This window comes from Orycteropus afer, unplaced genomic scaffold (genome assembly GCF_000298275.1).
Source record: "Orycteropus afer afer isolate SDZICR_OR568_19922 unplaced genomic scaffold, OryAfe1.0 scaffold00018, whole genome shotgun sequence".
Classification (NCBI taxonomy): Eukaryota; Metazoa; Chordata; class Mammalia; order Tubulidentata; family Orycteropodidae; genus Orycteropus; species Orycteropus afer.
The window spans coordinates 2729918-2755301 of NW_006921605.1; the positions used below are offsets into that span (position 1 = coordinate 2729918).

The 25384-nt window shown below is 53.4% G+C and overlaps 1 protein-coding gene across 1 annotated transcript in view; it reads right to left on the reverse strand.

The window, feature by feature from the left end:
* The window catches only part of RNF213 (ring finger protein 213), a 121706-nt gene that overhangs the window by 58663 nt on the left and 37659 nt on the right, over window positions 1–25384 (reverse strand). The window contains 15 exon segments of the mRNA XM_042783573.1: window positions 1176–4775; window positions 6975–7130; window positions 7911–8104; window positions 8766–9921; window positions 11252–11416; window positions 11509–11649; window positions 12688–12905; window positions 13748–13913; window positions 15398–15984; window positions 19374–19511; window positions 19894–20067; window positions 22573–22753; window positions 23411–23533; window positions 24400–24519; window positions 24521–24574. Of these exon segments, the coding sequence (XP_042639507.1) occupies window positions 1176–4775; window positions 6975–7130; window positions 7911–8104; window positions 8766–9921; window positions 11252–11416; window positions 11509–11649; window positions 12688–12905; window positions 13748–13913; window positions 15398–15984; window positions 19374–19511; window positions 19894–20067; window positions 22573–22753; window positions 23411–23533; window positions 24400–24519; window positions 24521–24574 (7173 nt within the window).

Genomic DNA, 25384 nt, shown 5'->3' on the forward strand with positions numbered 1-25384 from the left:
GGTCTCCAGGGCTGTCAATCTTCACAGAAGCAAAGCCCAAACCACACCCACTGCCTGGAGTGGATTCTGACCCACAGCGCCCCTAGAGGACAGAGTCTCCATAGGGTCTCCAAGCCTGTTAATCTTCACATAAACAATGTCTCATCTCTCTCCCACAGAGCAGTCGGTGGGTTTGAACCACTGACCTTTTGGTTGGCAGCTTTAAGCTTTATAGCCTTAAGCACTATACCACCAGGGTTCCTTAATTAACAGACATCTAAGGAGGAATCCAAGAATCCCTGCACTCTTCCACCTTCCAGCCCCTGGACAGACTTGGTTATCAAGCTCTACCATTTGCATCCTAACTATTTCTCAACTCCACAGTCCACCCCCTGCTCTACTTGGCCTGAACTGGTACAGCAGCCCCCAAGTGGTCTGTCCGTCTGTCAGCAGACTTGGTGTTTCTATCTCCGGGGCAGCAGGGCACCACAGAAAGACACATCCCGCAGTCACTCCTCGTCTAGACGGTAAAAACTAAACTCCCAGTGCAGTCGACATGGCCTCCATGGAGTCCCTCCCACACAATCTTCCCTCACCTTGCAGTACAGCATTTGGCCTTGAGCTCTAAGCGCCTCCAAGGACGCCCTCTGGTGTCCTGCATACACCACACACACTGTCTCCCCTCCACACCTTTGCTCAGCTGAGCGGCTCTGCCCACTCTCGAGACAGCCACTCCTGAGCTCAGCTCAGGGACATCCCTTGAGGACAGGCTCATCGGACATTTCCCTGGATCCTCTCTGCCTCTCTACAGAGCGACTGACTGACTACCTGTTCCTGGACAGACTGGTCTGTGTGTCCACCTCACACTGCGAGCAGGCCAAGGGCAGGAACAGCATGAGTGCAGTTTCACAGCCCCAACTGCTCCCCGATCAGTCCTGGCACGTGGCACTCCACTGGGGGGAGTGTGACAGTCTGTACCCACTGTACAGAAACACACACTCACCACCTGGTTAAACTGAATTTCTATTAACAGCTTGGATCACCTCACACTGGATGCACGGACGAGCCAAAGTCTGGGCCTATCCACACACGACTCCTATCCCCCGACCTCAAAGGCATCTTGAATTCTGGATACTAGGGATTTGTGAAAGCTGAGGTGGACGCGGGGGAAAGAGAAAACGTACAAAGCCAGTTACCTCTGTGAAGACGGCATGGCGCTCCAGACCCATCGAGCAGAGGTGTGCCTGGAGGAAATCCACGAAGGAATTGTGCTGCTGACCGTAGTAGTATTCCTGGGACAGCGCCTGGGCCGCAAAACACCCCAGCGAGGACGCACTCAGCCGCACCACTGCGTCGGGGGTGGCACAGCCCAGCAGGATCAGCTTGGCGTCCTCCAACACCATCTGGAAGAGGTCGCCGCTCAACTTGCTGGGAGCACGCCTCTCTATGACCTGCAGCACCACGGAGGCACACGTGTCCGAGTGGTAGCCTATGAAGACCTCGGACGGGCTGTATCTGTGGCTGGCTTGGAACTGACCTGCTGGCACGTGGATGAAGTCCTGCACCCACGCCTTGAGCTTTTCTACAATGTTCTTCTGCCATTTCTCCAGCACAGTATTGATGTCCAGGTAGTGCTTCTCCAGCCGGTTGATGAGCGGGATGGGGAAACGTGCGTACACAACTTCTTTCTCTTCAATGACGATCAAACGGAAGGCCGGGTGAACCCGGCACTTGACGCGATGGGTGCCCAGGCCCAAGTCCACGTACTTCTGCCCCCCCAGGTAGACGTAGTACTGGTTGAGTGCGTCGTACAGGCTCTCATAGAGGTTTTGCAGGTTAAGCAGGACCACCATCTTGCCGGTCTCCATGCAGACCTTCACACGGTTGATGTTTCTGCAGACCTGGGTGTACTCCTGGTCCCTGGGAAAACTGGAGCCAAAAATAATCTCTGGCTGCTGGTCCTCGCTGAAGAACATCTCCTGGAGGATCTGTAGGGCCACGTAATTCTTGGTCAGCACAAGTAAGTAGCGGCACTCAGCATCTTCCAGCTCCTGACCCATCTGATGGTCGCCGAAAATGTTCTGCCGGATCAGCTGGACCGTGCTGACTTCTTCAGAGCGCTTCGCCTCGGGTAAACTGGCCATAAAAATGTCCAAAGCATGGATGTCGTCTTTACCACTGAAGTTTCGAAGGATGGCCCGTGCGAGGTCTTGCGGGGAGGGCTTTTTATTGGAAGCTTTGGCCGAGGCAAAGACCATTTTGATGAGGCTATAGTAGTCACGAAGCCCAAAGAATTCCTTGTCCTGGCTCTTGCACACAGTCTCGTAGCCCTTGGCAAAGGAAGCAAAGTACCCTTGGACTCGGTCCTGAACGAGAGTGTCCGAATGGCAAATCCCCTTGGCACTCGCGATGAGCTCTTTCTTGTTGGGACTGCCACGTGACACAAAAATGCCCCGGTTCATCTTGGCGGGGTCCAGGGCCCAGTTGGAAATGCCAACGAAGCCCACTTTTTTGTGGGGGGCGGGGTCGTCTTCAATGCAGCCGTCCTCCAGCAGTGGGTGCAAAGCCTTCAGGGGCATCTTGGGAGAGTCTTCAGCCAGCCCGACCTCATCTAACACCACCACGGAGACATACTGCTGCAGGTCCTTGCCCTGCTGGAAGCGAGCACACTGCTTGAAGGTGCCGATGATGCCCTGGGGGGTGGAGTGCGGGCTGCACTGGAACGACACCAGGTGCACCTGCTTCAGGTTCCGGAAGAGATCCGAGTAGGCTGCCTGGCCTTGCATGGCGTCGGCCACAATGGTCTTGGCGAGAGATTTGGAGCTGCCGGGCTTCCCCACCAGGAAGAGAGGGATCCTAAGCTCAATGCAGACCACCATCATGAATACGTTCTCCTTCAAAGCCAAGTTCCTGGCAATGGTTTTTCTCAGAGGTACACCACTCAGAAAAAGATCCTGCGTTTGACTGATCTCATCCAGGATAACTCTGCTGTCATTATATGGTTCTGGAAGACACTGGCAGATGGCTTTCCTATATGATTCCTTCTTTTCTAATGAGGCGTGGTAACAGACCCCAATGGCCTGCACCAGAGACCAGAGGACAGGACTTCTCTCAAATGGATGTTTTACGTCACCTGACTTCAAAAGGAAGGATTCCAGTTTTGCCAGGAGCATCACACTGTGGTCATAAAACCACCTGAAGACTTTCACGCAGCGTTCCACGTCCCGAAGGCTGACAAAGCTACACTCGTTTTCCCTTTGCCTCATGAAAGCCTGAGAGGCAGAAAGCACTTCTGTGATCAGAAGACTCTCATCTTGCCCTATCACGACGGAGTCCATCAGCCTCTGGACAATTTGCTGAATGTAGAGCTTTTCGGCAGTATCATTCAGCTGTCCGAAGTCCCACACCAGGGGAATCATGCTGGGGGGCAGAGCATGGACACGGTAAACCAACTGCCTCAGAGGAATGGAGCCCAGCTTCTCCACTGTCTCCTCCGAGCTCACTCTGTAGCCCAGCCCCGCCGACTCCAGGCGGCGGATCATCTCCTGCGAGTGCTTCCGGTAAGGGTTGCAGGCGGCAATGATATGCAAACCGGAGTTCTCAGCCAGGGGCTCACCGTTCACCGTGTGGTCACACAGCACTTCTTTGATACAGCTGATGGCTTCTGTTGTGTTGGCTTCATCAAAGAACAAGATGGTGTCGAGCTCATAGTGGGTCTTGTTGAAGATGGCGATGTTCTCAGCCTCCCTGACCTTGGAGTAGATCATGTCTGCAGTGGTTCCTCCATGAACCTTGACCAACTTCATTGTTTCTGTATTGACACCCCCACGCCTCAGGTCACTAAAGAACTTGATGAGCCTGGTTTTCCCGCAGCCGGTTTCTCCCATGATGACAACGGGGATCCCACACCGGAACCGCATCTCAATGCCAAGGATCTTCAACATGTTGTCTGTTGTGAGCTCGTAGGTTTCATCAGGGTCAATGGGCCACTGGATCCCTAACACCATGCAGAGCTTTTCCAGTTTCTGGTGTCTGGGCAGCTGATCAAAGTCCACGTTGAAGGGCACCCTCTGATGCAGCAGCCCTCTGTACAGTTCCATCGCCATGACGTCCTTCTTGATGACGCTCCCATTCAAGAGATTGATGGCATCAAGGGCATTGTTCTCATTGGGCCGGAAATGGAAGCCAATGAATGTCATGGATATGTGGTCCCCGTTGAAGAAAACGTAGGGGTGGGGCTCTGACTCCCACCTCCGCCGCAGAGTGAAAGGAGCTAGATCCTCTTCCTTGACCCCGTCCATGTTCACCATAGGAGTCCCTGGGCTCTGGTCAGAGCTGCTCAGGGTTGGCGTGGCAAAGTCTCTTGCCATAATGATCATGAAGGTGACCACAAAGTTCTTGAAGCCCTGCAGTGTGTCTCCAATGAAATAAGGCTTACAGAAATCAGAGGCCTCGCAGTCTTTGAGCTGGTAATTCAGGAAGCGAGCAAAGTTCCGAAGCTCTGACCACGACGGGTCAATCACCCCGCAGTAAATCAGCAGATGCTGGAGGCACTCCTCGGGCGTGTCTTCAACGAAGCCTTCGTACTGAAAAGTATCCAGGTTTTGCTTTTGATGGAATCGTTTCAAATACTGGTACGGTCTTTGGAACGTTTCACTGCAGAACTCCTCCTGATCCATCCCAGGATCTCTGGGCTTTGCCGCTGGGTTCAGACCCATGTCCATCACCTCTTTGGGAGGCCGGCAAGTGATTTTGGGGAAGATGTCAAGAAAACCAAACTTGGGGGAGTGGGTACCCTGGAAAAGAGACATGAAATAAATAAATTGTCATGACTAAATGACCCTCTAAAAATTGCTTCTGCAATTCCGTTACTAGGTATATATCCTAAAGAACTGAGAGCCATGACAAGAACAGATATATGCACACCCATGTTCATCGCAGCGCTATTTACAATAGCCAAAAGATGGAAACCTAGGTGCCCATCAACAGAGTAACAGATAACCAAACTATGGTACATACATACAATGGAATAACATGCAACCCTAAAGAATAACATAGCATCTGAAAACACCACGTAATGTGAATGAACTGGGAGGACATTATACTGAGTGAAATAATTCAATCACAGAAGAACAAATATTGTATCAGTCTGTTATTGTAAAAGTCAAGGAAAGGTTTATATATGGAAGGAAATTTTCTTTGTTAGTTACCAGGGGTGTGAGGGGAGGGGAGGGAACACTGTTAGATAAGGAGAGACAAGTATTGATTTGGGAAAAGGGAAGGGCAATGTACCAGGTATGAGTGATCAACACATGGCACCGAGGAAGAGGATGACACAGAGAAGCGAATGGGAGGGGCAGACAACACAGATGAACACACAGCACTGCACTGTCAGTGAAGGCAAACATGACTATACAGGTGGAGAGATGGGTAGACAGGCTGAACGATTAAGTATGTTTATGCAGAGGGGAGTGTGCCCAAGACCACATATAGGGTTGGCAGACAATGTTTCTACACATGTATTTGTATGTTCTGTAAGAATTCCCAGATATATAGTAGAACTGACAAGGGACAAGATTGTAGTCACTTCTTGGGCGTAGCCAGCTACCCAGAGGAAGCAAGTAGTTGGACCTGTGGGCTCGGAACCACGGTTGCAGAGGACACCAAGCTCAACTGGCGTCACATACCACACAAAACATTGTTCCACATCCTACTGTGGCAAGTAGCGACTGGGATCTTAAAAGCTTGCAACTGGTCACCTAAATGCAATAATGGGTCATTCCTTGTCCAGAGTAAAGAAGAATGAAGAAAACCAAAGATTCATGGAAACAATTAGTCTCATGACTGGTACACCATGCGATCCACAGCCTATATGACTATGAGACCAGAAGAACTAGATGGTGCCCAGCTACCACTGTCAACCACTCAGGTGGATCAGGGCAGGAGATCCTGGACAGAGTGGGAGAACAACATGGAACAAAACTCAAAATCATTTGGGGAAAAAGAAAAAAAGGGACCAGGTTTGCTAGTCTGATAGAGCCTGATGGAACCACCGAGACTATGGCCCCTCGCTGCCCTTCAGGTCTGGAATTGAACCCACTCCTGTGGCTTCCAGCCAAACAAAAGACAGGCACATGAGCTGAACATTTATATTAAGTAGACACACTACTTGGAGAGATCAATCATGGGAGAATAGTAGGGCTATGTATGCACAGGGACACAGCTCGGGGGCAGGAGGGCATGGCTGGAAGGGCACAGGGAAGAGGTAACTATGGGGAGGAAGTGGGAGGAGAGCTGTTGCACTGTGGTAAATTGCAGTCAATGTCAGGAAACAAAGTGTGTGTGAGCTGCTGTATGGAAAGTGAATTTGCTCTGTAAACTTGCACCCAAACCACAATAAAATTTTTTTTAAAAAACTGCTTCTGCATTTGAGTGCTCCATGAAGTCTATGTTGGACAGAGTTTTAAGAAAACATCACTTAAAAGCGTGTAGCTTTCTGTGAACTCCCTTTCACACAGGCTGCCATAACATGCACACTAACGCCATGAGACCTGCAGCCTTTATCTTAATAATTCTTCAGGAAATTACTTTGCAACCCAACTTCTTGAAGCTCAATTTCTCCATTAAGCATGTATGTACGTGTGTGTGCGTCATTTTTGTTAAGAAATTTCTGTGGCAAAAGTCTCCCTCCCATCTCAGCTGGCAATGAGAAAGAGGACACCTCTCCGAGGGGAGAAATTTACTGTGCTCACAGCACACTGGGATTTAACCTGGACACAGAGCATGAACGGCACACACGCACACTGCCAGCTAACAGAAGAGCACTTTTATCTAGTCTACGCACAGTTCAACGACACGTTGAAGGCCTGAGTTTTCTTTACCAACACTGCACTTGGCAGCAGCACACAGTGAATGACAAAAACCTGCCGCCCACAGTAAGACCCGAGGAATGTCAACTCCCTGCCCAACATGAGGAAGAAGCTCTGTGGACATACCAGTCTTGAAGGCCTGTTTGGCACAACAGAATTCTTTTCCAGGATTTCAATGACGTATAAATGGCAGGGACTGCGAAACCACATCTTCCCGTTTACGTCCATTAAGTATCGGAGCACGAGGAGTTTGAAAAGGAAGCCCCAGATTCCAGACTGCACCTAGAGACACAATCACGTGGGTTTAAAGGAGCTCTCATGGCATAGTGCCTAAGGCACCTGACTGCTAACCAGAAGGCTGGCGGATCAAACCCACCAGCCACTCCTCGGAAGGAAGACCAGGCAATCTACTTCCGTAGAGATACTGCCTCAAAAACCCAAGGAAGGGTCCCTGTGAGTCGGAATCAACTCAACAGCAATCAGTTTGTTTTTTGTTTTGTTTTGACTGAAGACCAGTCCCTCAACCTATAAGGTCCTCTGATTTTGTTCTCTGGCGGGATGACACTGAACTTCCATACCTGTAGAAAGGGGAAACTCTAGATTCTGAAAAAGGGGCAGCTCAGGACATGGGGCTATGTCTCCCCTGACTGGGCCCCCGGGCTATAAGGAGGGGGCAGGTCAGGACTCGGGACACCGTCTCCCGAGTGGATCCGAGGGTGGAGGAGGGGGCAGGTCGTAACTTGGGGCTTCGCTGTCTCCCGACTGGATCCGTTGTGTAAAGAGGGGACCGGTCAGGACAGGGGGCTGAGTCTCCCGAGTGTCCCCTCATCGTGAGGAGGGGGCAGGTCAGGACGAGGGTTGTCTCCTCTGACTGGATCTGTCCTTGTCAGCAGAGGGCAGGTCAGAACAGGGGGCTGTGTCTCCCCTGAGTGGACCCTTGGTATGAGGAGGGGTCAGGTCGTGACTTGGGGCTTTGCTGTCTCCCGACTGGATCCGTCAGTGTGAGGAGGGGGCAGGTCGCGACGCACAGCTGTGTCTCCCACCTCCAACCCGGGCACTTACTGACGAGGTCACGTCGAAGTGGAAAACTGCGGGGCATCTCTGGCGCCGTGCGCTCAGGAAGGGCAGGAGGGTGCGCAGGACCTGGCTTTCATCCACTTGGGGATCCATCAGTCGGATGACCTTGAGGGGCACGTCTCTCTCAGGGAACATGGTCTCCAGCCTGCTGTGAAGTCTCTTCACATAGAGAGACTTTCCTGTGAGATGACAGGCGACAATCAGGGCCAGGACCTCAGACGGAGCATCCTGGTTAGCGGCTCCTTCCGTGTGCGCAAACCTCCAGAGAACGCACAGAACCCACGTGACGCAGGTGCCCCGTGACCTGAGATGGTGCCAGTGACATAACCCGGGCACAAGAAACAGCAGAAATACGGGGCGAGGGGGCCTCCAGCGGTCGTCCAGCTGGAGCATGGCCCCACTATTCAGGTAAAGTCAGGACTGAGGGAAACATCTGCTTTTCCCAAACCTCGGTGGTGTTCCCAGACCACGCTCTTTCCCAGAATGCAACGTGAGGCTAGGGGAACTTGACGGTGACTGGGTTGGGAGGGACAAGGGCCTCGGTGCCTTTGCCAGGCAGGGTCCTAACATCTCCCCTGTTCTCATAGCCACTAACCCCAAAGAGGACAAGGAACTCAACTGCAGAGAAGCCTGCTTAGGCGGGAAAGGCTAGGGGTGGTCAGAGGAATTGCCCCCAATACTGGGCACCAGGTAAGAGAGGGCACCCCCTTCCGGCACAGGCCCTGACTGACAACATGAGTCTAAACCTCCCTGAGGCTCAGTTCCCCCCCAGTCAGACAAGGGGACGTCCTCACGGGTCCCCGTGAGAAGTGGGTCCGGAGAGCGCGACTGAGGCCTTACCAACACCAGCTCTCCGCGACGCCACCACCCCGACGCACATCTGGTCCCTGAACACCGCGGCTGCAGATGGGGTCTGCGGGGGGACCCGGAAGTGGCTCTCCAGGTAGGCCTGGATGTCCTGGAGCGGCGCCTGTGGGGTGATGAGGACCTTGTACTGGCTGAAGGCTGAGGGCAAGTAGCAGTGCTCCCGGTCATAGTCGCAGATCAGGACAAGCTGGTAGTCGTCATGGTGAGGCTGTAGGCACAGGCGCTGGAAAAGGGCTTCTGCCTGGCAGCCCACCTCGTAGCTGAGCCGGTCCGCGAACAGCAGGCTGTACACCTTGCGGCCCCTGGAGCCCAGGGTGAGGCAGCGGCGCAGAAGCAGGGCCACCTCCTCGAACGTGGTCTCAGGGGTGCAGAGCAGCACCTCATCGTAGGTGGGCAGGGGCTGGCGCGGGGCCTCCATGTAGACGGCCAAGGCGGCCAGCAGCACCTCCGAGTGGCCACAGACGACCAGGTTGGGCTGGCCAGCCTGCAGGCCTCTGGGCAGACGCCGCTCCACAGGGGACCCGCTCGCCGTGGCCAGGTGAGCCAGACAGCAGCCAAGGGCGTCCAGGTCCAGGCAGTGAGGCAGGAAGGCGCTCATGCACCACACTGACTGCTCCATGATGACCCTCAGCTGGTCCACCAGGCTGAGCTCCGAGGAGAGCAACCGCGGGAACTCTGCCATCACTGTCTGCACGTGGTGTCTGCCGGCCGCGCCGCCAGTCCTGCTGGAGGCATCTGAGACCGCCCTGGGGCTGCAGTTGCCGCCGATGGAGGACAGCATCATCAGCGCTGCCTGGCTGGGGCTTGGCTTCCTGAGCTCCGTGCTCAGGTAGACCAGCTGCTCGGCCGTGTAGAAGTTGAGATAGAAGTGCTCAGCTCGCTTCTCCTCCACAAACTCCTTCCAGCGGTCCAGGAAGTGCTCCATCTGCCTGCACAGGGCCTCCAGCAGCCCGGCCACCTCCCCACTGCCCAGGAGCTGGCCCACCAGCTCCAGGTTGAAGTCTATGAGGATGGAGATGCTGCTCTGGGGGCAGCAGTATACCTCCGCGGTCCAGGTTCTGAACAGCATGTTCCCAGCAGAGTAGAGGTTCATGAAGGATTGGACCAGCCTCTGCACGTTGCAGAACACCTGCGGAAACAGGGCCGTGACGGGGATGCCACACTACGTCCAAAACACCCATGGAAAACAGGGCCGTGAGGGGGACACCACAGGGCACACTACGTGCAAAACGCCCGCGAAAACGGGGTCACAAGGGGGACGCCACACAGCCACACTAAGTCCAAAACACCCGCGGAAAATGGGGCCATGAGGCGGACCCACAGAGTGCACTACGTGCAAAATACCCACAGAAAATAGGGCCACAAGGGGCATGCCACAGAGCCACAGTACATGCAAAACACTCGCTGAAAACGGAGCCATGGAGTGGGCGCCACACAGCCATACTACGTGCAAAACACCCGTGGAAAACAGGGCCATGAGGTAGGCACCACACAGCCACACTACATGCAAAACACCCACAGAGAATGGGGCCATGAGGTGGGCGCCACAGAGCAGCACGAGACAGGCAGAAAGCCTAGAACGACCTAACAGGATGGACTCTGAAGGAGATGGCTACACGTCTGTCCTCCGGCCCACTGTGACCGCATGCACACGGTGCTGTGGCTGCCAGTAAGCCAGCCCCTGGCCACAGTGTCCAACTCATGTCTGCCCTGACTCACGTAGCCCTGCACCACGCCTGTGGTCAGCTTTTGAGTGGACCGCTGTGACTCACAAGCTTTCATCGGCCAGCAGTCAGAACTAGCCCCGGAACCCTCCTCCTGTGTGTCTTGGTCTGAAAGCTCTGCTGACACCTGTCGGGCATCCCAGCCCTGACAGGTGGGCTGCACTAGAGGGGCACCAGGCCAGAATCAAACCTGGGTCTCCCACATGGGGGCAAAAATTCTACCACTGAACCATCGAGCGCCTCTGCGCAAAGATCAATTTATCACGACAGGCCCCCCTTCTCCTTCCTACAATGGGCCTCACAGCAGGGCTGTCTTCCGCAGCAGGCAGCAGGGCGGACAGACACAGGCATTAAAGTGAACCGCAGCTGAATTTTACAGAGAGACGCAAAAGGAACTTAGGAGGCAATCACAGAAACCGACACGCCTCTGGGTGTTTCTGGATTCTGGCCGCCTGCGAGGGTGACTGAAGCAAGTGAACCTTCTTCCCAAAGACTAGGCTCCCTCTTCTCTAGGCCAGTGGACCAGCTGACAGCTCATCCGATGGCTGCTAAGGGCCCGTCGTGCCTGTATTCTCTCCTTGGGCCTTGAACCTGGCATTCCGCACACTCACTAGCTCTGTTCTCCAGGGGCGTTTAGCAATTAAATGCCAACTCGAGCCGCACTGTCTCTCTCCTGCAGCCCCAACAGACGGGCCGGTGGCGTGCACCCAGCTCTGGCGTGACCCTGGTGCTCACCTCAGAAAACGCCTCCACTTCAGTGTTGCTTTGATCTTTCTTGCCAGACATCAGCATCAGCTTGTTCAAAAGCTCCTTTAGTTCTTCCAAAGTATACTCTCGTGTTTGTTCCAGGTCCCCGTGGCACTCGGGCAGGACCAGACGCAGGACCGAATCTGCAGAGATCTGGGGCACAGCGCAAGGGGAGCCGTCAGACCCCACGTGGGCAGCACCCCAAGAGCGCCCTCAACGCCCGCCCGGGGCCCCAGGGCGTTCACCTTTTGGCCGTCTGTGGGAGCCTTGATGACATAGATGCCGTTGTTGTTGATGGCTTTTGCCAGGGACAGGGACGAGAGCTCTACAGACCCGTGACTCTCCTTCACTGTTTTCAGCCATTCCAGATTCCTGGCAGAGTCGCGCTGTTGGGACAAAAGTGGAGGCAATGAGCCGAGAGTCCCCGCCAGGCCTCTGCTCCCCAGTCCCTCCTAGGAGACGCTGCCGCGCCCCACACCCATGACTGAGCTGGGGACTGCTCCAGGGGCGTGTGCTCATTCCTGCAGGACGTCCGTCCCTTGCTATTGCCGTTGCTGGAAGAGGCTGTTGACCTGAGTCTCCACCACAACCTAGGGCCCTGGCCAGCACAGGGAGGCACTCGGCCTGTGTTCATGGACATGGACGAGGACGGAATGGCATGAAGCCCATTCTCCTGGGAAAGGCCACTAGCCTGCCGGTCCTTCAGCATAAAGAACCTGTCAGGAGCTGTGCTGGACCCAGGGCTATGGGGCCTGAGGGTCCAAACGTCCCTCTGTGGCCACCCAGCACCCTCAGAAACTTAAGGCAACCCTGCAACAGAAGCCTGCGTTAGCGTCGAGCTTCCAGCCAAGAAAACGCCAGCAGCCCGTCTGCTTCTCCGCCTCTGCCGACAATGCCGTCCTGAGGCTGGTCCCGGTTCTGGGCAGTATCTGCTTGTTAGGGGGCTCCCATAGCATTTGTCAAGTACGTCTGCAAGGGCCCTGTGCAGACAGCTTACTGAAACGTAAGTGCTTATTCTTCTCCTAATAAAACATTCACATGGCAACTGAAGAAGGTATGAAAAGTATCAAAATATACAAGACGTAGCAGAAACTGCTGGGCTACCACTCCGACAACTGCCAGGAGTCACTGCCAAAACTTACAACACTTAATAAGGTGTCAAGAAAGTGAGAAAAACGTGTTAGTGAGCCTCCTCTCCCCTGTCTTCCCCTAAGTTTGTATCAGAGATTACGGTCACTTACAGACAGCATAAGCTTTAACATAAGCGAGAAGGTGCCTATGTAGATAAACACCTGTGGTGACCATCCTAGCAGAACCCCAGGGGGCAGGGGTCTTTGTCATTTGTACCTGAGTCACCCTTTTGTGCTGTGGGTGTGAGCTGTGAGCTGTTACACTTAGCTGCTCCAGCGAGCACCAAGACTTACCAGTTTCTTGGGCAGGTCTGGGTCATTTTCCAGAGCCTTCCATAGCTCTTGCAGCTGGCGCATGAGCTCAGCGAAACCGGCCTTCTTGGGGAGCTTGTACAGGAGCGCGTCATAGCCCTGCACGGCGTCATGGAAACAGGCCACGCGGTCCACGTCAATGTCATTCTCGCCCGCCGAGATGGATGCCAGGTCCACAAACACCTTCAGCTCGTTGTTGTCTTGGGAAGAGAAGAGATGAGGTCAGCGTCTCAGACTCAGCTGGACAGCACCCTCGCTGAGGTGTGAAGTGGATGCTGGATGGACACTCGGGGCCCATCGACCATCTGCTGTCGCCATTTTCCCACGGCACTCACTGCTAGCCCTGACCGAGCAAAAGCAAGGTCCTGGGCCCTGCACAGGCTACTCCACTCCATCCACGAAATGTCCCCTTTTATACAAAAGACACTGAGGCTCACAGAGTAAACACGGTGCTGATGTCACCTAGAGAAAAATGGGTTACGTTCTCGGGCTAATCGCTAATCAAGGATGTGACTCCAAGAGGGTACTCCATGGCAGAAAACGGGCTCCCACCGCCCTCTGCACCCCCGCGTCTCCCTGCACACAAGCCCGGCCCACCTGCCCCTCTCCTCCTCCTATGAGCGAACTCTGTCAACGGCACTCTGAGCCACAGGGTGCAGAAGCTGCCTAGCCCTGTGCTGGGAAAGAGACGCAGCGCACATTGTCCCCAAAGATGCCGTAACCAAACCTCTGGGGCAAGAGCTAGCCTTGTCCTCGAGCAAAACAGCAACCAGAGGAAAGTGAAGGGGCCCCCGGCTGTCCACAGCAAGCAGCCCAGAGTGGGGGCAAGCGGGAAAGGGAATGACTTTCACACCAGACTGAGAACCACTGTCCTGCCAGGAACCACAAACCACACGCTGCATTTCTGTGTAGACAGTGCAGTCAGGGCTCTGGCTCTGCCCGGGGTGCTCAAGGGGACGGGCTCCCTGGAGGTTCCAGAAACCCCCCAGACAAACACCTGGAGCCCTTGCGAGGCCCCTGGCCACCTGGGCACGCCTCTCACCTCCCAGGGCCTCCTGGACCCAGCTGATGAAGTCCCTCCTCAGGGACAGCTCCGCCAAGCACTGGCACCGCACGTCACTGACGCTCTCCAGCAGCTTCCGGGCCTGGATGAGCTGTGGGCTGATCTGGGTCAGCTTCTCATGGCGAAAGCGGTCAAAGGCTTCCGTCTGCAAGACAAGGTTTGGCTGTAGGCCAGCAATGGCTGCCTGGAGTCCCCCAGTCTGAGAGCAGCAACAAGGCCACCTGGTTGGGGAAGCCTTCCTCCCCACAATTTCTACACATTCAGCTGCCAGAGCAACAGGCAAGTAAAAGGAAAACACTTCTAACCCTTGAACTAGACGAGGGGTGAAAAATACCCCTTTGCCGCCAACTGAGCCCATGTGTCAGAGCAGAGCTGTGCTCCGCAGGGGACACGGCGCCGAGCACTTCAGACACGGGTCACCAGGCCTCTCTTCCAAGGCCCCTCGGTGGACTCGGACCTTTCAGTTAGCGGCCGAGCCTGTTAATGAACCGCACCACCCAGGCACCCTGGACAGGGGTGAGGGTTTATAAAACGTAACGTCTGTTGCCCTCCACCCCAGAGTAACAACCCTCCTCTGTCCCTGACACTCTGCTGAGCATCTTACATGAGCTTAAACACTCTCATCTTGCAGTGAGGCTGCCAGGGGCACACTGCCTTTCTTCCTGTCGTGCGGATGAAGACACCGAGAGTCGTGACTGACCCGGACTTACATGTATGTGACTGCAAACCCTGGGCTTTCCAGCATGGTCATGCCCATCTGTACTATATTGCATTGCTACCGTGTGCTATCACCATTTTCCCACGGCACTCACTGCTAGCCCTGACCGAGCAAAAGCAAGGTCCTAGGTCCTGCACAGGCTACTCCACTCCATGCACGAAATGTCCCCTTTTATACAAAAGACCAAGGCTCATGGAGTAAACAGGGTGCTGATGTCACCTGGAGAAAAATGGGCTGTGTTCTTGTTACGGGCAGCACTGCAGCCCGCTCCTTAACGTAAGCGAGAAGGTGCCTGTGTAGACACGGAGTCAATGCTGACCTACAGCACCCTCAGAGGAGAAAGCACGGCCCCACAGGGTTTCCTAAGCTGTAAGTAACCTTCATGGGAGCACATCATCGGCATTTCTCTCCTACGGAGTAGCTGGTGGGTTTGAACCGCTGACTTCCGCTTAGCAGTCAAGCACACAACCAGTGTATCAACAGGGCACCTTCTGCTGTAATACACATCACAGTTACCAAAAACCAGAATGTCAAAGACTTTTGGATTCTAACAGAAAAATGGTCATGTGCTGCTCTGAGGCGGTGTGTGTGGACAGCCAACAACATCAACGCACGTTCCCCCTACAACCTGAGGAAACCGAGTCACTCCTTCCAAATACCTGACTACCGACAGTGGGTCGGCACCCTCTTCCTAAATGCGTGACCCTCCTGCTGCACCAGGTGACCTCAGCAGCTAAGGTGCACTTGCACTATAAACAACGGTGACAACGGAGCCCACAGCACATCCAAACAGGAAGCTGCGGACGCACCCTCCCCACCCATCAACACCCAGGCGGTCTGAGGGCTCCCAGGACTCTGAGGTAGGACCCCACCCCCACTGCCCACTGCCAGGAGTCGCTGCCAAAACTTACAACATTTAATAAGGTGTCAAGGACAGTGAAGTCACCAGTCAGGCCCAAATTCTCCTTGACCTTCAAGATGACCCTGGCTGAGTGAACGGCCTGGTGGAGGTGATGGTACTCCTGGATCTGTTCCACACGTTTCTGGACCCAGTGCTTTGGGTCACTCCCGTCCACACTGCACATGACCTGGAGGTCAAGAGTCAGGTCGCTGTACTTGTTGACAAAGTCTTTGAAGACGGCATCGACGTCCTCGAGGGTGACCTCTCCGGACTTGAGGTCCTCGTACAATTGAGTGAACCTCTCGTAAGAAGGACGATACAAAGCCTCATAGGCATCTTCAAGAAGGAGGGTCTCCTCTTCCGATTCCTCCTCAGGCTGCTTCAGTGACTCCGCGGCTTCCTCCCAGAACATCCTGAAGATGTGGCTGTCCCGCAGCAAGTCCGCCTTCTCGGCCATGTCCTGGACCTGGGGGCTCAGCCTGTAGTGTGTCCGGAGCTCCACCTCCGAGCAGGTGGACTGCCTCACCGTCACGGCTTCACTCAACCTCTTCGTGCTCAGGTCTTCCCTATGTTGGTGCGCAATCTCACCCAAATCCACTTTGAAACCACAAGAAAGTGCCAGAGTCAAACATCTGCTCACCATCACCATATGACATTAATTTCCGTCCCCAGTACTCACTCCTCACTTCTCTGAGGAAAGAGTGGATACAGTTGCTGGCTCCCCTCACCCCCAACGGCAATTCACAGACCTCCCCCCTCACCCCTTGGGCTTCCTGACAAAGTCTCATGATAAGGAAAGCTTTGTGACTTCTGGGGGAGGACAGTTTGAAAACACACAGGTATTCTCAAATCCCACCACAGACAGAACACTTGTCAAAAGTCAGAGGCCCACCAGGACAGGGAACAGGCCAATCAGACTCCATCCCCAGTTCCCTAAAAGCAAAGACACTGGTTGTGCCGGGAACCAGGAAAAGGCAGGTGGTAGGAAGATAAGGAACACTGAAACCCAAGGCTGTGTAACACGCGATCAGATGTGTTCATCGCTCTTGACCCCTCACAGTCAGCTTAGCAGGTGGATCCCCTCCTCCACCCTGGGAAACTGTGGCTCGTGTTCTAGGACCGTAACACGGTTCTCTGGAGTGAGCGCACGGATCCGAATCAATGGGTCCGGCAAGATCCAGACAGACTCTCGTTCCCAGGAAGATGACAGTGTGCACTGTTCACCCTCAGGGAGAAGAAAGAGGAAGACTTAGGATGAAAGAAACAGGAGCAAGGGAGCACTGGAAATGGGGGGGTTGAGTACGTTCCCACTGGACGCTGCCTGCCAGCCCTCTTCTCCCTTTTAGCTTCAGATGCATGGCAGCCAGGCCTGCACCGTCCGGGCAGGAGCCTACAAGTCTTTTCTGGAAAACCCGACCGGCCCAAGAGAAAAAGACCTGAAGACCCAGCGCGGATCGAAGGCCTGCCACACCCTCTGCCGGAGAACACAGCCAGGAAACCCAAGCCACGTGCTCAGCTTTCAGGCAGTGTTTGAAGCCCATCTTTTAATCTAAACAGACAAAACTTCCAGAACGGGAAGGGAGTACCTCACACGAACAGGAGCCAGAGACAGAAGCAATGACCTGGAGGAGACGGATGACTCCAGGCAAAGCAAGCCTCGGACGGAAAACACCAGTCTCTGGGAGGCCCTACAGTACGAACAAGAACAGGAGGGGCACAAAGTATGATTCGGGAAAAAAAGGGCTCCTAGAAATGAAATACTGAATGACGCAGGAAGCACCAACAGAAGATGGAAGGAACACACAGAGTCACTGGACCAAAAAGAACTGGTCAGTGTTCAGCTATTTCAGGTGGCAGCGTATGACAAGAACCAACGATACTGAAGGAAGAAGTCGAAGCTGCACCGAAGGAACTGGCGAAGAACAAGGCTCCAGGAACTGATGGAATACCCATGGAGACGTTTCAACTAACAGATGCCCTACCACAGGCACTCACTGGGCTATGCCAAGAGACTTGGAAGACAGCTACCTGGCCAACTGACTGGAAGAGATCCATACTTGTACACATTCCAAAGAAAGGTGATCCAACAGAACGTGGAAATTATTGAACAATATTGTTAATATCACACACAGTAAAATCTTGCTGAAGATAATTCAAAAACAGTTGCACCAATATATTGACAGGGAACTTCCAGAAATGCAAGCTGGATTCAGAAGAGGACGTGGAACAAGGAGTATCATTGCTGATGTCAGATGGATCTTGGCTGAAAACAAATACCAGAAAGATGTTTACTTGTGTTTTACTGACTACGCAAAGACATTTGATGGTGTGGATGAATTATGGGTAACATTAAGAAGAATGGGAATTCCAGAGTACTTAATTATACTCATGAGGAACCTGTACATAGACCAGGAGGCTGTCGTTTGAACAGAACAAGGGGACACTGCATGGTTTAAAATCAAGAAGGGAGTGCGTCAGGGTTGAATCCTTTCCCCACACTTATTCCATCTGTATGCTGAGCAAATAATCCAAGAAGCTGGACTATATGAAGAACATGGCATCGGGAATGGAAGAAGATTCATTAACACCCTGTGATACACAGACAACACAACTTTGCTTGAAAGTGAGTATGACCTGAAATGCTTACTGAAGAAGACCGAAGACTACAGTCTGCAGTACGGATTACACCTCAACATAAAGAAAACAAACCCCCTCACAACTGGACCAATAAGCAGCATCACGATAAATGGAGAAAAGACTCAAGTTGTCAAAGATTTCTTACTTGGATCCACAATCAACACCAATGGAAGCAGCAGTTAAGAAATCAGATGACGTACTACACTGAGCAAATCTGCTGCCAAAGACCTCTTTGAAGTGCTGAAGAGAAAAGATGCTTCCTTGAGGACGAAGGTTTTCCTGACCCAAGCCACGGTATTTTCAATTGCCTCATGTGCATGTGAGACCTGGACAATGAATAAGGAAGATCGAAGAAGAGTTGATGCTTTTGGGTTGTGGTGTTAGCAGAGAATTCTGAAAGTCCCGTGGACTGCCAGAAGAATGAACAAGTCTGTCCTGGAGGAAGTGCAGCTGGAATGCTCCTTGGAGGCAAGAATGGCCAGACTTTCTCTCACCTACTTTGGTCACGTTGTCAGAAGGGACCATTCCCTGGAGAAGGACATCATGCTTGGTAAAGTGGAGGGTCAGCGCAAAAGGGGAAGGCCCTCAATAAGATGGGTTGGCACAGTGGCTACAACGATGGGCTCAGGTGTAGCAAGGATTACAAGGATTGTGAGGCTGGCACAGGACCGGGCAGTGTTATGTTCTGCTGTGCACAGGGTCGCTATGAGTCGGAGACGACACATCAGCACCTAACAACAACAACAAATTTACTACATGTGAGAGCGTCACCAGGGACGACAGGAGAGCTAAGAAGGTGGTCCAGTCCAGTGCTGGGAGATTCCTGCCGAGACATCACACGAGTCGTCTTGAGAGGGACTGCAGGCCTCTAAAGAGTCCCTTCCAGGACTGATCGGAACATACACAAGAGACAAAGCATATGTAGAAAGACCAGCACCATTGTTCCCAAGGAAACAAAGTGTGCACGAGAAACTGCTTACACAGGCGGGATCCTCTAGGTCCTGAAGGGCGACTGAACTGAAATGATTAAACCCTGCGTGTCCATGGAGATGGAAAGGTTCTGTGTACGGGACACAGACAGAGACAAGAACCCAGTCTGCGTCTGACACAGTGGGTCCAGGCTAAACCAGAAGAACCAGGGAGACAGACAGGGAGGGAACTACCAACAAGAGGAAAAACTGAGCCCGAGAAAGGGGGGAACGCATGCACAGTTGTCAAAAAGTGTAACATTTTTTAAAAAAAACTCTCCCCTCCAAAAGAAAGCACTGTGTCCCCATCACTTTCCTCCCCGTGCCCTCCAGCCCCTCACCCCTGGAGACCCTTGTTGCTGACACTGTTGGCGACACTACCTTTGAGCAAGTGCTTCACCTTCTCACACAACTTTATGAGATTATCGATGCATCTTCGCTCCCTCTTTAGAAACAGCAGCTCACGCAGCCTCCAGGCCAGCACGGCCGCCACATCACACTCTTTCTCCTGTTTTTTCTCTGCAAAAACGAGAAACAAAGAAGGAACCCCGCAGGTCAGACAAACACATCCTTCCCTGGCCACCGCTTCTTCCGCCTCCCTCTGCCTGGGCTCCACCTTCGCTGCTGGGAGGGGGAGTGACGAGGAGGGCGCCCTGCACAGCCCCTCTGCCAACAAGGCCCAGAGCCTTGGAGCAAACGCAACAGCATACTCAGACCCAGCTACTCCGTTCCCACTTCCCTCTCACGTTCCCAAGAACTGAAAACCACCATCAAGTTACCGACAAGGAGAGCCGCTCTTTCCACAGACCACCCTGTCCTACAGCATCCACGGAAACACAGACAGCCCCCAGCCTCAGAGCTCCCCAGGTATCCCAAGGCCCGACCTCCCTGTGACGCTTACTTATTTTCCAGATGTCGAGAAACTGTGTCTTGTGCTTAAGAATCAGCTCCAAGTGTCGCACTAACACTGTTCCATGTAGGAGGCTATCAACAACTTGTGTGAACACAGCCTCGGCGGTGCCCATCAACTTCCTTCCCTCCTTTGTGATATTGGCCAACATCTTCTCATCGGTCCCTGATCAGGGTAGCAACACAGTTAGAACCGCGGGTCCCCCTCCCAGCCGCCTCATGGCCCGTTGGCTCAGCCCCAACTTCTGTGCCGTACAACCAAGCCACTTGTGTCTCCAGCTGCCCCGTTCCCGTCGGAAACTCACGCTTTCACCGCTGAGTTCCCGTCTCAGCCACAGTCCTTCCCAAATGTCTTCCAGACAGGCCAACCACACTCCGCAGGTTTTCCTCAACTACACGGGATCCCCTCCCCACGCCCCCGCCGTGTTCAGACTCTCTGCAGCGGAAGCGTAAACTGCCCAGGCAGGCTGTTGGCATGGTCTAAGGAGCACCTACAGGGCAAGTGCAGAGAATGTAACATGGAGCCGCCGACCTACGTGGTGAAGAGGACTTCACCTTCTACAGCTCTCGGCTCTTTCGCAAAACTTGGGGTGTGCATTGGGGGTGAGTGCTGAAGGTGGAAAGTGAAAACACAGGGAGAGGCAAACAAACCTCCAGAAGGTTTCTTTCCCCGTAATAACGGGGCTGTGATAGTATCAGGAAGGTGCCCCGGACACAGGGGTAAACACCCAGCGGCTAACCAAAAGTCCAGGGGTTCAAATCCACCAGCTGCTCCATAGGAGAAACATGGGGCTGGCTGCTTCTGTAAAGATTATAGCCTTAGAAACCCGTGAGGCAGTTCCACTCTATCGTATACGGTCACGAGGAGTCAAAGTCACCTCAACGGTGACAGGGACAGCATCATGAGAAGATGGAGTTATCTGTGCTATTAAACAATATTTACAGCTTTATTAAAATCTGTCCAAACTCGGAAGCAACCAAGACATCCTTCAGCAGGTAAGCAGATCGACAAACTGTGGTCCATCCATAAATGGAGCCTTACTCAGTGATAACAGGGAGTATCAAATCAGTAAAGGGCACACAGGAACCAGGACACACACTGCAGAGTGGGAACAGCCGGAAAATGCAACACTGCAGAGTGTAAATGGTCTGAGAACACAACACGGAGTAAAAATTGGTCAGAAAATGCAACGCCATCGGGTGAAAACCGGCCTGAAAATGCAACACCATGGAGTGAAAACCAGTGTGAAAATCCAACATGGCCGACTGAGAACTGGTCCGAAATGCAGTACCACCGAGTGGACACCAGTCTGAAAACACAACAGAGCTGTGTGAAAACGGTCTGAAACCACAACACGGCCAAGTGAGAACGGCCTACAAACGCACCAGGCGGCATGACCGCACCACGACATTCTGGGAAAGGCAAAACCAGAGGTACACTGGGAAGATCAGTGGTTGCTGGGGCTCAAGGGGAGGAGGGGGTGAGCAGTGGGACCCAGGCTACACGTAGGGCACAGAGACCTTCTGCCGACACCGTCAAAGTGGACACCTGGCATCACACAGCTGTGAAAACCCATGTGTTGTTAGTGGCTAACTGATGGGTCAATTCCACCAAATGATGACACCCACCCCCCATATGACAGGACCATGCAAGGAGTGAAGCCCAATGAAATGACGCATGGATGGACTCCAGCTGTTAACACCGTACCAACACTGGTTCACTTGTAATTAGTGGGCCGGACCAGCGCCAGGCGACAGCTGGGGGTAGGGCACATGGCTATTCACACTTCCAGGAAACATTTCTATAAATTGCACTGCTCTACAAAATAAGTCGTATTCACTAAAAAGCCCACAAGCACCATCTTTTCAACTGAGCAGCTTTTAATGACACACATGGCACTCCCACACTGACCGTAATTTTTGTCCCTACGATTATATGATCATCAACCTGAGATTTCCTATGCTTTCCCACGAAATCTGAAGGTAACAACTTGCGTATAAACCTCAGGCCACGTTTTTAGGGTAAGACATAGCTCCCGCTCTTTGACCACAAACACTCAGGGTGTGGGGGAGGTGAAAGATCAGTCGGCACTCAGTTTTCCGCCAGGTCATCAACACTGGGTGGGACATCCTACCATGACCACAGGTAAGGAGGGACTGGGTTGGAGAGGCAGACAGACGTGGTTTCAACTTTAGCTCTTCATACTTACGATGGCTCAGACCTTGGGGAAGTCCCATCCACCCCAAGCTTCCCATTCCTCACCAGAAGAATGGGGATCTTAAGGAGGCCTTGGGAGACACCCTCAAGCCCACCACCTTCAAACCCACTAAGCAGTACTGCAGAACAGAGCCCTGGTGACCTGTTTCCACTCAGATCACAGCCAGTAAGCCCTGGAGGTAGTTCTCCCCTGTAACACACAAGGTGGGTCACGTGAATCGGAGCCGACTCACCACGACAGACAGGAGCAAGCGTCGGCACAGAAGCTGCCGTCGAGCAGGATCCAATGAAGGGCGGCCTCTGGATTCACTCTTACTGACCACGCAAGACACCCTGAGCCCTTCTGGAGCCCCATCCAACCCGCTTCCTTCACCAAACATCAGCCCGTCCTCATACTCAAGCCAGGGGACCCCACGTCAGAGCGCAGACGGTCCCGGCCCACCCCACACGCACCATGCAATCTGAAGAGCTGCTTGACATCTGGCCCCGTGAGCAGGTACTCCAACACGCTGTCAGCGTCATCCACAGCCTCCCCGTCGCGCTTCGGCCAGGACTTGGTGACCACAGCGGACACGAGTGTGCCGAACTTCCGCAAATCACGAAGAGAAAGGCCGTCAAGGATGCTGGTGTGAGACTGTCAGAAAATCGAGAGGGAAAGTCAGGAGGTTTTTCTTTGCTCATTTTTAAACAGCAATAACTTACCAACCCAAGGCTATCGCTAAAATCTGCTGTAGCGCATTGGATAAGGCTGCAGAAGAACAAATTGGGCAAGGGTCACCATTTCTGTTTCCCCGCATCTGGGGCCCCCCCCTTGGGCGTAAGCATTTCCACTTGCTTCTTGCCATCATTGCTGTGCTCGTCTTGGGAAATTGGTGACCTCATCAGGAGCTACCTGCAGGGGTGCTGCATCTGTGGTTCCACGAGTGGCTGTGATGTCACACTGCCTGTGACGGCATGTGCTGAGCCGCTGTCAGGCTGGCCCCGACTCGTGCCAACCCCATGCACAACGACACACGAGATACCCCGGCCGGGAATCGAACCTGCGTGTCCTGCACAGGCGGACTCTCCCCAAGTCACAGCTGCCCCCATCAGCCACCGGGAAGCATCAGAGCGAGCAGGAAGAGCCTTCTCAGCACCATTCCTCTAGGGCAGTGAGGGGGACGCCCACATCCCACGCCCCTTGGACCAGCACAGGTCTCAAGCCCACCCAGGCCTTAGCAACCTGCAGCTGAGGGAATGAGCAACACAGCTGCGATCCACACACACTTTCCAAGTCGGGGCAGCTGCTCACCTGGCAGGCCGAGCTCACGGCTTCCACAACACAGCTCTTGAAGCTCTGAGCCACGCTGTCGTCCAGGTGTGAGGCATCCCAGGCAGTGTTGCAATAGGCCAAGATCTGCAAGTGCGGCCTTTCCTGGACAAGCAGAGATGTGAGGCGGCGCTGTCAGATGCTGGGCTCTGGTCCTCGGGGAACCTTCACCCTGCCTCTGCTGCGCCACTCTCCTACCATCTGAACAGGCTCCCGACCCACATGGAGATGCCCTCCCTGCCCCAGACCAGCAAGGCTAGAGAAAGTGACTCCTCACGCGAGCAGAACAAGCGTGAGACACGGCCCCTGCGGAAACAGGTGAACACCGGGTTAGAAAGGAATTTCTCTCTGCTCCTGTTTTCCTAGAAGATCCGTTTGCCAGCTACCTAGAACGCCCACTCTCTCCTCTCAGGTCAACACTAACTTTCTGGGCCATTCGTGTGCTTTCTGCACCTGTCGCTGCGTTTGGTGACACCTGTCATCCACAGGTCTTGTGGAGCTCCTACCCACAGAGGCTTCACCCAGCTAATGCCTCAGGGTCCCTGCGGCCAGTACCAAGATGTCCTCCAGAATATTGCGGCCCAACCTTGTTTTTTTCTGCCTTTATTTTTTTATCATACTTTAGGTGCAAGTTTACAGAGCAGAGTTGGTTTTACATTCGACATTACGTGTACGTTTAGTACTATTGCCCATTTATCGCCCCCAACCCTAACCCAGTCTCCTCCCCTCCCTGCCCAACTACCCCCGTCACAGCCCAACTTTGAAACGTTCACAGGGACCAGACTACCGAGCCTGGATCAGAATGGAAAGGTGAACCAGGACCCGAGTCCCGGCCGCACACACAGCGAGGTGTCAGCTCGCTCACAGCAGCCAGGTGTTGCCTCACACACAGCAGCCAGGTGTTGGCCCACACATAGCACTCCTGTCCCTGGTGGTTCACCCCCTGGAAGGACGCCCACGACGGGAACTACCTGCTTCAGCCTCCCTTCCATGTCACCCAGCAACGCCTCCTTCCAGCCATGTTTCACAGGGAAGCGTATCTCCACCAGCCGTCTCCAGACCTGCAAAACCCACACATCCAAGGTGACCATAATGACCACTAAATGCTTCTGTTAAGGGTGACGGAAAAACCCAGGATCAAGCAGTCTCATGGTCGAACGTGAAAAACGTAGCTAATGTCGCTGATTGTACATGTGAAGGTTGCAGAAATATTGGATGTTTTGTTACCTACATAAACCAAACCCACTGCCATTAAGTCAGCTCAGATTGCTAAGTGACCTGTGTGACCGAGCAGAACTGCCCCAGAGGGTTTCCAAGGCTGTGATCATTACGGAAACGGACTGCCTCATCTTTGTCCCATGGGGTGGCTGGTGAGTTTGAACCGCCGACCTTTTGTTTGGGGCCAGGGACTTAACCACTGCACCACCCGCATCCCCCTAGAATGTTATAGTTTCCACAACTGAAAACAGATACAAAATCAATCGATTAAAAATTTGAGATCTGCCAATAAACCTCACTGATGAAACAATCTTTCAAAAATATCATATAAATCAATAAACACACAGTAAAATAAAAATTTTACTTATTTTAAAAAGTGTCATTTATGAAAAAGGAAGCTAGACAAGGATGTGCTGACCACACAGAGCACCAGAGCACGTGGGGGTCAGTGAGAAGCCACGGCAGCCCAGCCCAGGCTTCCACGATGCACAGACCATCCTCAGCCTGTACGACTACGAGACCAGAAGAGCTAGATGGCGCCTGGCTACCACTGTCGCCAATCGGAGGGGGATCAATGTGGGAGATCCGAGACAGAGAGGGAGAACAATGTGGAACAAAACTCAAAATCATTTGGAAAAAGGAGGCGGGGCAAGATGGCGGACTAGGCAGAAGGATTGCACAGACCCTCTTCAACAAAGAAAAGGGAAACCAATTAACACAGACACAGAAGATAATCTT